This window comes from Podarcis tiliguerta (genome assembly GCF_965153285.1).
Source record: "Podarcis tiliguerta genome assembly, chromosome: 5".
In the NCBI taxonomy this organism is placed as follows: domain Eukaryota; kingdom Metazoa; phylum Chordata; class Lepidosauria; order Squamata; family Lacertidae; genus Podarcis; species Podarcis tiliguerta.
The window spans coordinates 43,345,887-43,356,471 of record NC_139538.1 but is presented as its reverse complement, the minus strand read 5'-3'; the positions used below and the strand labels follow the sequence as shown (position 1 = coordinate 43,356,471).

At 42.1% G+C, this 10,585-nt stretch overlaps 1 protein-coding gene across 2 annotated transcripts in view; it reads right to left on the bottom strand.

Annotated features, from left to right (window-relative positions):
* The window catches only part of SUFU (SUFU negative regulator of hedgehog signaling), a 78,003-nt gene that overhangs the window by 30,240 nt on the left and 37,178 nt on the right, over positions 1-10,585 (bottom strand). Inside the window, exons 7-8 of one of the 2 annotated variants that reach the window (XM_083441569.1) lie at positions 10,334-10,490; positions 9,300-9,411 (exon numbers count right to left, since the gene is read on the bottom strand). In XM_083441569.1, coding sequence (XP_083297695.1) covers positions 9,300-9,411; positions 10,334-10,490 — 269 coding nt within the window. The remainder of the gene's footprint in view (positions 1-9,299; positions 9,412-10,333; positions 10,491-10,585) is intronic. The other variant, XM_083441570.1, reaches the window with a different exon arrangement.

The following is a 10,585-nucleotide window of genomic DNA, read 5'->3' as shown; positions in this document are numbered from 1 at the left end:
GTAGCTGCACCACTATCAACAGCATATGTTGTGTATCTGATCACAGGTTACATTATAGTTACATATTCCAGCATTCATTCTGGACTGATACAGAATAGGCTGTTAGCATAACAAGGGATATTTATGTACCATATTTTTTGCTCTATAAGACGCACATTTCCCCTCCTAAAAAGTAAGGGGAAATGTGTGTGCGTCTTATGCATCGAATGCAGGCTTTGCTCAGCGCTCCCTTTAAAGAGCTGCACACACATTCCCTGCGCTCTTTAAAGGGAGCACGGCTCTTGGGGGAGCCTCAGCCGCGCGCAGCCTCTCCCGGGCAGGGGATGAAGGCGCACGGCTAAAGAAGAAGCCAGGACAGCGAGCGGGAATCCTCCCGCTGGCTGTCTTGGCTTAAGCCATAGCCGCGCGCAGCCTCTCCTGGCCAGAGAGGCTGCGCGCAGCTAAAGAAGCCAGGACAGCAAGCGGGATCCCGCTGGCTGTTCTAGCTTCTGGCTTAGCCACGGCATAAAGTCTCCACAAGGGAGTGGGGAGCCTTCATCCCGCTGCCCTGCGGAGGCTTCACACAGCTATCCCTGGCTTTTGCGGGAGGTGGGAGAAGGGACAGAGCGCGCGGCTCTTGCGGGAGGAAAGCCAGTAGGCTTGCTTTTGCTGAAGCCAGGAGGGCAAGAGGGATCGGTGTGCACCGATCCCGTTTGCTCTCCTGGCTTCAGGGGTAGCCCCGCAAAGCCTCCTAAGCGAAGATGGAGGAGCGCTCCCTCTTAGCTCAGGATGCCTTGCGTTCTTATTTTCCTCCCCTAAAAACTAGGTGCGTCCAATCGTCTGGTGCGTCTAATAGAGCGAAAAATACGGTACTTTTCTTTCTCAGAAAAATGAACAGAACAGATTTAAAAGTCCATGAACCCTCCACATGCCTTTTGCTGCTGCAATTTCCTCCTTAAAGCTCTGCCTGCTCCAGTATTCCAGAAGTCTGTTCCCCTAACCTGAACTGTGCCTCATTTCCTGGCTTGACCACATCCTGATGAGCTTCTTCTCAAAACATGACAATATATTAAGTCCCTGGAATAAGCTCCCCGTAACCCATATGTGATTCAGATTTGCTGGTTCTAACTCTTAAACCAAGAGATTTTCTTTACAGAGTGACTCCGGAAGCGTAGAATTCCCCATATAATTTGTCTCCTAAGTGAAGGCCCTTCTCTTTGCCTTGCCAACCTTTGAATGGGAGGGTACTGGAAGGGCCACCCACACATTAGAAGTTCAATAACCTACACACTAAGCTGAAAACCAAGTATGCAGGAGATTTTCACATTCTTCAAGCATGAATGAAAATCCATGCCTGGTCTTTGGAAAAGAAGGCAACCTAGATAGTGGGGGGAGGGGGGGCATCAGTGTGGGAGGGGAGGAACCCAATAATTCATTACTGCGCTCTCTTTTATCTAAAAATTATAGCTTTAAAAATGACAATTAAGCATGCCTTTTGTTTCAATTACTTGTATTTTTGTGACCACCCATCTTGGCCTCTCCCTGCTCCTTCCCAAAAGCGTTAGTAAAAGGTGGCACAAGTTTTCTTTTTTGCAGTAACTAGCACATAAAAATATTGTAAACATCTCCACCAGACTGAATGCTTCACCCAACCAACACAAATAATTCATGATCCTCGGTTTGCATCCAGAAAGAAATGAAACAAAAAACTGACAAAAGCCAAGGCTGCTGTGTTAGGAGAGGGAGAGCATTTGAATGAGAGCAGTGTGCCGGAAATGCCCCAGTTTGAAGACTGCATATCTAGCATTTTATGGAACTGGAGGGGAATCTGAGATTAAAGCTCATTCCCTAGTGATTGAAGGATTGTGGGAGGTGTAAGTGTGGGCAGTTGTCAGATTAATTCTTTAGATGATTAAATTCTTTTTGTTTCTTTAAAGCTGTTTGTAGTCATGTTTGAAGTCTCTTCATTCTGAGTGAGTGTAATGCTGCAGTTACCAAGGTGACTTTTGCTGACTTTCAACTATTTCTTCCCCCATCTTCTGTTCTTACCAACAGCCTGAATTGGTTTTTAAATCTTGTGAACTGAGATGAACAACAGTGCTGTTAGCCGCAGTGCTGTTAGCTGCAGCCACATTAGACTTTGGCACTGGGCTTGTGCAGCAGTTGGCCAAACTGGTAACTTGCAGCAAAACCACATACTGCAGCATCTCCTTATCTTTTTACTATATGCAAAATGACTGAAGAAACAACCAGGTTAAAACACGCCATGACCACATGCACAAACCTGCAACCACCGTTGGTCCTCTTGCGACATTAGAAATGGATGGCTGAAATCAGCATCCCTTTATGCCAATTTGTAAAAATCTTTAGACCCTTGGAGGTTTTCCAACATTTACTTGCTACACAAAGTTTAACCATTCCATTCTTGGTTTAAAATAAGAAAGTCACATGCACAAAACTACCGCAGACACAGAACTCCTTGCAAACTCTTACTTTGCAGCAAACTATATTTTGCAATTTTATCCAAAACAGACAAATTCTGCTTTGCAAAAGCCAGAGATTGCAAGCAAAGCAGAGTTCACAGGTAGCTGAAGAAGGAATCTAACCACACAAATTCAAGGCTCAATAATATAATGCCAAACCACAGTTTGATGCTACATTTGAACTGACACTATGTCCATTTTATATGCTAGGATTGTACAATTCAGCAAACAGGAAAATGATAATTGGATGTTAGTAGAGTTTAACTTGCATGTAGTGCAACAACCTTGGCACTGTGAAAGTCAGTCTCCTCCACTTCACAACTGAACTGGAAAAAAGACAGCATTTGAGCGCTATTAAGCTGAGTAAGACATTTATACTTCAATTTTGCCATATTCATAGTTGAGAAAGCCTTACTGCCTAGAATATTGCTTTGGTTAGCCCATTATTTAAACTGCTTTTAGATTCTCATACCACACAACTTCCCTGTGCTTCACCTGAACAAATGGTGCACTCACACTAATTCCATGTTGTATCACAGACTACAAATGATCTTTAGAACATTCTCACTGAAAAAAGTTGTTTAACAGATACATGAAAAATAATTTGAATTGCATTAAACTAAGTCCTACTCAAGAGTAGAACTGGCACCAACCCTTTTATTTCTAATCCCATTTTGAGGTATTGAGACCATGGGTTTGATCTGCATCTCCTAGATTTCTAGTGGGATGCAGAGGCAGCTTTAAATATGTTAAGGTTTCTGGTGCAGGATTTATTGTACTGAGAACAATTAAGAAGTCTGGCTGATCTTTGCTACTCTGAGCCAGGGCATTTCATACCAGCCCATTATGCTGAAAGCGTGCTTAAGACTGTTGCCAGTTCTGACAGTTGTGTGCCCGTGCTAGCCTTTCTTCTGACATCCATCACAAAGTATGCACCAGAAAGAATAAAATACAGCTTCGGCATACACAACCATTCTAATACTCCAATTTTACTACATATACCAGTTCTCTCTTATGCATTATTTTGGGCATTTTATTTGGCCAAGAGGCAGAGAACTAACCTTTTCCATGATGGTATATATTATGATACCAGGAAGTAAGAGAGCTTTTCATTTTTCAAATCCTGACTATCTGAGGTGCTCCCACGGTTCCCCTCATTTTCCTTAGAAGCTGCATATCTTAACTCTCCATCTTACTCATTGATCTGCCTTGCCCTTGCTCCAACACAATATGCAATGCATGGCTACCTAAACTGTGTTCTAGCTGCATCTGGGTGGGCTTAAACAATCCAAACCACCACCCTTAACAAGACCCTAATCCTAAAGATTTGTTCTGGTTCTGAGACTCTGAAAAAAGTCTCCATGTCCGTGACAGTACACTGCCATGGTTGAATTTGCTCTATTTGCAGGTGGAAAATGCTTGGGATCAAGCTATTTGAAAGGCTTAGCATAACATAGTTTAAGAACTCCTTTCTAAACTGAGAGCAAGAGTACTGGGTAACCAATATGAATACTTTTTGCAGGTTTGCTAGTCATACGTTTCAGCATATACACTGAGTCAATAAGTGCTATGAACAAAAACATAATTTTGATAATTTTGTCTATAGGCCTCCACTTACTAGGCTAATGAGAAAAGAACCTACATCACAGGTAGCAATAACCTTCTTTAGTATGCTCTGAAGAGTTTAAGATCAAACGCAATGCAAGATATATTGCTCTGGTAGAGAACTTGTCTTCAGCTTAAAGTTTGTAGACCTAATAGCATGTGCCACTATCCTTGGCCAAACCAAAGTCCAATCTGAAAGGTAAATTCTGTGGCCAGTGCCAGATGCTTCTGATCAAATGCATGGAAAGCTGCAGAAAAAAATCTTCTTTAAACAAACAAAACAAAACAAAACAAAACCTGAGGATACTAGAGGATACTAGATACTGTTTAAGAACTGCTGCAAGTAATTTAGGCTGCCACTATAACCTCACTAGCCTGGGAGTGAACCCCATCAAATTCAGTAGAACTGAGTAAACATGGTTAGAATTGCTCTGTTAGATAAATTTCTTCCTTTCAATAACTTTCCTTTGAGAGAAACTGAAACAGTAATTAGAAAGAACACTCATAACTAGTGTTCATGTTAACCCACATACTACCTGCTTTATCAATAGTAACTGGTTCTTCATATAGCTCTGAGAATATATCCAAAAGCATTTACAAAACTGAAAGTCCTTTCAGCTATCCACCAAACTGAGCACACATACATCCCACCAATCCCCCCCCCCCAGAACATTGAGAAGTAGCTGCATTTGATTCATGCAGAATGCAGGAGAATATTTTCCATCACTATGTGCCATAGGATCAAGTAAAATGGCAAAGGATATTGATTCCTGTGCTTGTTTGCTCCCAGCAGTTGCTGGAAGCCAAGCATGTGAAAGGATTCTCTGTCACACCCCTTGGAGGTAAGGCAACTGGGAATATGGCAACAATCACCATGCCATCACTTCCTTACTTCCACTAGCTTAAAAGGCCAATAGCTCAGTTCAGAGGTAGGTCTCCTTAAATATCTGAAGCCCAAAGAAGCAACATTCATGCAGACATGCAATTGCATCTCTAGCCCAGCCCAGCATAGACTGTATTGCAGTTTATTGATTATGCAACAGAGGGCGATCTAAGGCTACTTCATGGAAGAAAGAAAACAAATATTCCCTGTTAACTGTTATTCTTAGACTCTTCTGTTCAGTCACACACACAGGACTGAATCTGCACAGTTCCCCCTTCCTCTATAACCACCTGGAAGCAAATAGTAGGGCACAGTAGCTTCTCATTTAGTTATTTCACACCACCGAAAATCTGCAATTCAAATCATGTCAGTTATATTCCTCTTGAGGAGGAGAGGAGTACAATGCAATTCCAACATAAAAGGTAAGAAACTTCATTTTCTTCATGACGTGCGATCCTACATACAGGAGACCAGCAAACTGGCTTACGTGGAAAAATCTGTCAATTACACAACTTAAGAACTGCCTGTTCTACTGCTGCAGCCTCTCTTGGTTGGAGGACCCTAGTGTAGGCTGGATGATCTTTAAGAAGATTAAGAAAGACCATGTTGCCCTCCTGAAATGTCTGTTAGGTATTAGCCTTACCAGAAAGCAACAGAGGATAACAAAGACAATCAGCCAGACTACTGTACATACAAAGTCTACATCTCTGAGAAAGACTGGCAAGGTACCAGCAGACCTTTTTGCTATTGGCAAAACCTGTGGAACAGCTGGGAATTTTGATAATTCCTGGTTCTGATTAAATGAGAACGTAAGGGCTTGACAAAACACAGTGTGGAGAGAAAGAGAGTATGGAATACAAAGCAAATAATGAAGGCTTCTTAGGCTGCATCAAACCTATCCTACAACAACCTCTCAGGTTCCTTTGCCTGTTCATAATCTTATTCTTTGGACGCGGGTGGTGCTGTGGGTTAAAGCCTCAGCGCCTAGGACTTGCCGATCGCATGGTCGGCAGTTCGAATCCCCGCGGCGGGGTGCGCTCCCGTCGTTCGGTCCCAGTGCCTGCCAACCTAGCAGTTCGAAAGCACCTCTGGGTGCAAGTAGATAAATAGGGACCGCTTACCAGCGGGAAGTTAAACGGCATTCTGTGTGCTGTGATGGCTTGCCAGATGCAGCTTGTCACGCTGGCCACGTGACCCGGAAGTGTCTGCGGACAGCGCTGGCTCCCGGCCTATAGAGTGAGATGAGCGCACAACCCTAGAGTCTGGCAAGACTGGCCCGAACGGGCAGGGGTACCTTTACCTTTACCTTTAATCTTATTCTTTGCTAACAGTACACACCGCCTCTGTGGAGTTTATTCAAACACCCTCAAGACTCATGTCACTGCTCTTTATTCCAGTGAACTGACTTGTGACTTGGGTTCTGAGATCACAAACAACCTCACTTTCAATGAGTATGCCAACCTGTCACAAGTATTTAGAGCACTCTGGAACAGCATCTTTGACAAGGGTATAAACCACATGTTCTCTGAGAGCAATATTCCACCACCATTTTGGGGTGGCTCTAAAATATACATTTTTGGGGAGGGATGAAAGTAAGCTATTAAAGTTCTAACAAACTATGACAAAAGGCACTTGGAAGTAGTAGTAGGCGTAGTAGTAGTCGCAGCAGTTATTATTATTTAATTAAATTTATACTGTAAAGTCCATCTAAACTCAGCTTTTAAAAACCCCACCCCCTCTCTTTTCCTGTAACAGGCAACAACAAACTTCCTTTTGTGTACCTGGAAATTATCATTTTGGGACCACCCTACTCTTTTGTAAGTCTTTGTACATCAGAGGCCAGACTTTCCCAACCTGGTGCCTTCCAAATACTTTCAACTACAACTGCCCCCAACTAGCACAACCAATAGTCAGGGGGTGGTGAAAGCAGTATCAAAAACATCTGGAGGACACCAGGCTGGTGAAGCCTATCAGATTATAACTACCTGGACTCAGTGCATCTCTCGGAAACACTGAAGTATGTGTTTCTCGTTCGTTTTGCTGGCATCCCCACTGTCTCAGGGATAGCTTTTATTGTTAATCATTAAATTGCCATTTTGTTACACTCTCTCAATAAAACTCCATTTGCGTTCTTCTCTCTGTTGTTCCCTGTATGCCTTACACGAGGGCACTGGACTAAAACAAGGCAAAGCTACTCATGCTACACTCCTGTGTATTTTAATAAGTGAGCTAGTTTCTGAGTCAGCTCTACCAGATGGACAGCAGCTTATCCTCTGGCAGAACAGGCAGGGATGCAGTGGGAAAGTGTCTCCCTAGCACACATAAAGCCTCAGTCTTTTTTATTTTATTCCCTGAACAGAGAAGCCATCTGCAGACGTGTTTAGGGATGTGTGGTTAGGCAAGCTGGGGCAGGCAAGTAGAGACAAGCTATATATACTTCTGATATTCCTTTGAAGGGACAAAGCCCTACAATAAAGGAAATGTACCGCTAAATCAGGAATCAAGTAGCAAATTGGCAATGGATCATTTGCATTGGTTCCAGATGGGTTTTCTGGCAAGATTCAAGCTTGTGTATCTTGAGTTCAGAACACAAAAGTCCACAAGTTATTCCTGCAAGGAATAGCACACTTAGTGTAGCCAACTAAATTTTACTCCGAGTAGGGCAATTAAATTAATGGATCAAAGTTAGCCATGCTCATTATTTTCAACGGGTTTACAATGGGTAAGACTATAATTTGCTACAACCCAAGGATAGCAGAATTGTTGATGTTGGTGCCGCTTCAAACAGGGCACTATGCATCCCTATTCATGCGCTTTTTAAAAAACCATCAATGCCATGCGTAAGATGAAATATGAAGATATATGTCTTTCAGGTCCAAGGGCACAAACTGCTCAGTGGAGCAGGATTTCTAGCAAACAAGGCATATGGAGTTCTACGTGGCCAAAACATGTTCAACAACAAAGGATCTAATACTGGAGGGCAACCATCTGCCTATCTTGGGAACTGCAAATTAGTAAGAACAATCCCTTGCTCTCCTCCCCAAGGGGAACTGTTCTCTCACTCTTGAACAGAAGTGTTTCCTACTCCTGCAGAAGGAAGAGATTCTGACAATCCTTGCAATGTCCTGGTCTCTGTCAAGATGATTAAGAAGACTCTGTTAGAACTTTATAAAGAGCAACTGGTTCTGAACTGGATGGACACAATGATCCAAGTAATGGATTCCCACACTAGAAGGATGTGATTAAGCTGATACCCTTACGAATGGCTGGCCAGGATGCAGTGCTTACAGATAAAGTTACTAAGGCTCTGTCTCTCATGGGAAGTCCGAGTTGGCTACGCTTTTTCACAGACTTTTAACAAGATTCAACAATGTAATCCTCTCCAAGGTATACTGGATAGCAAATGTAGAAGATGAGATCTTGCCCTCGGAAAGACAGTGTTTTTTAAAATAATTCACCCCTTTCAGTCATCTACAGATAGCAGGCGCTGATAGTGCTAAGAATCACTTTTGAGAACAAATTCTGCTACTCGTTACCATCACAAAAGAGAGTACGAAGGAAAAACATCCAAAAAAGCAATGTATAATAGTTATACAAACAAATTTCAGAGTACAACGCTCTTCTTTATTGCTACTAATGCACTGGTCATAATCTCATGTGTGAAGTGCAAAAGGCCTTCAAATAAAGGGAAGGATGAACATATGCTTCCAAGAAGGCTCTACTATTAACTGGATGGCAAGCAGGAGAAACATAAAATACCCCAAGTATCAGTGACAGGCCTCCACATTCACTCACTCGCTTGCAGTCCGTAAGTAGTCATGCTTATGTTCTTTTTTTTGCAATTAAGTTTATTAGTTTATCAATATTCCCCCAATAATAGCCAAATTATAGCAATATCAATTAATTTCATAACAATATCAGTTAATTGCCATGCTTATTTCTGCCTACCCACTGATAACATCACTTAGGCCTGTTTTAAGGAGCCCCGTTTATTTTACCCGTTAGTATCTATGTTCCTTTCTGGCCATCATCCACTTTGCTTATATCATCTACTTTGTCAGTCTGGTAACACCATGGATGACTTAATTATCAGAGGTATGCACTGTGTAATTCTTGGTCAGCTATCTATAAATTCTGAACCTGCTCTAAAACACAAGCCTACCTTTATGTTGCATTCTCCCTTTTAATTTCTGTCTTATAGATTGTGAGCCATCCAGAAGTATTGCATAAATAGCTATCACCAGGTTAGAAACATTAAGCCAGTCTTTCCTTCCATTATTTCCCCAAGGCTAAGCCAAATTAGACACATCTTCCACCACCTCAGGACCCAAACACAAGACTAAACTTACGGAGCTCTGTCATTATTCAGTCCATTCTGTCTCTGATGGTTAATTGGGGGCAGAACAGGCTTGCTGTTAATCTCAAGTCCCCTTCGCAGAGTCTCCCGGATTTGCTCTGTATCTGAAACGATAGTTAAAAAACTGAGTCAGGTTCAGTTCAGATGGTCCTCCAGAGCATGGACCGGAAGATTAGAAACAAACTTCATACGCTTCCCCACTCATATGGCTTCCTTCCTTTCCTGCACTAAGACAAACTATTCTTGGCTGATTTGGGAGCTGCCGAGTGGCTGGGCAACCCAGTCAGGGGTGTGTGTGTATGTTTGTGTAAATTTACTGTTGTTGTTGTTGTTATTCATGGTGCTTACCCTCCAAACCACAATCAGAAGCTATAGAAGAAGAAGTTAAATGTAATTTTGTTTGTTTTAAAAGAGAGTAGTTGCAGGGTGGGGGGAGATGAAACACCACAGAACCGACACTAACTGCTGAGCAGCACACAGAGTACAAAGTGATTCAGGTTTGCTATAAATAAATGAACAAAAATTGAGAGGGTTGGGAGAGCTAAACCTTGAGTTTGGGGCTTTGAATTTAACTTGATATAACAAAAAATTCAAGTTCCATACGAAGCAACTTTGCTCATAAAATAATCATATTAAATTTAATGACGACCTCATAAAGCACACCAAATATCTGGTTTCCTGTTTTAATACATAACTTGATGCAATACAGCCTCCCAATTTCATACTTTTAGCCATGCCTTCTACCACTTTTAAAAATACCTGTGATTATCAAGTATGTGACTTGTAAAAAGAATTTTTAAAAATAGGGAACTATCTTCTTATAATAGTCCAAAAACGTTATATTTTTTGTATGCTGACATCGGATGAAAACAAAAGATCAAGGTTGTAATGGAGGAATACTGCAAGTATTTTAAGTTGTAAACAAATTGTACCTATTTAGAAACACAACAGTGTGAGAACTCCATCCAACTTATCTGTGATGCCGAGAAAACAACCTTCTGAGTGGCTTTCCGGGTTCCCTCTTACCTTTCCCAGACAATCGTCGGGGATGTGTGCCAATGCAGATACTTCTACTGTCTTCGTCATCCTCTGGCGGCCGGCTAAGATCATCCCAGGCACACTTAGCACTGACACCACTCAGGTTCGAACCGTCTGTCTCAATCCCTTTATCAACTCTGTCCTGCTTAAAAAAGATCCAAAACAGCCAAGTCTTTTGAAGCCAAAATCCCACCTGTGCCACTACAGGAACTACAACCTCATGGAGTATGTTTTCCTAGA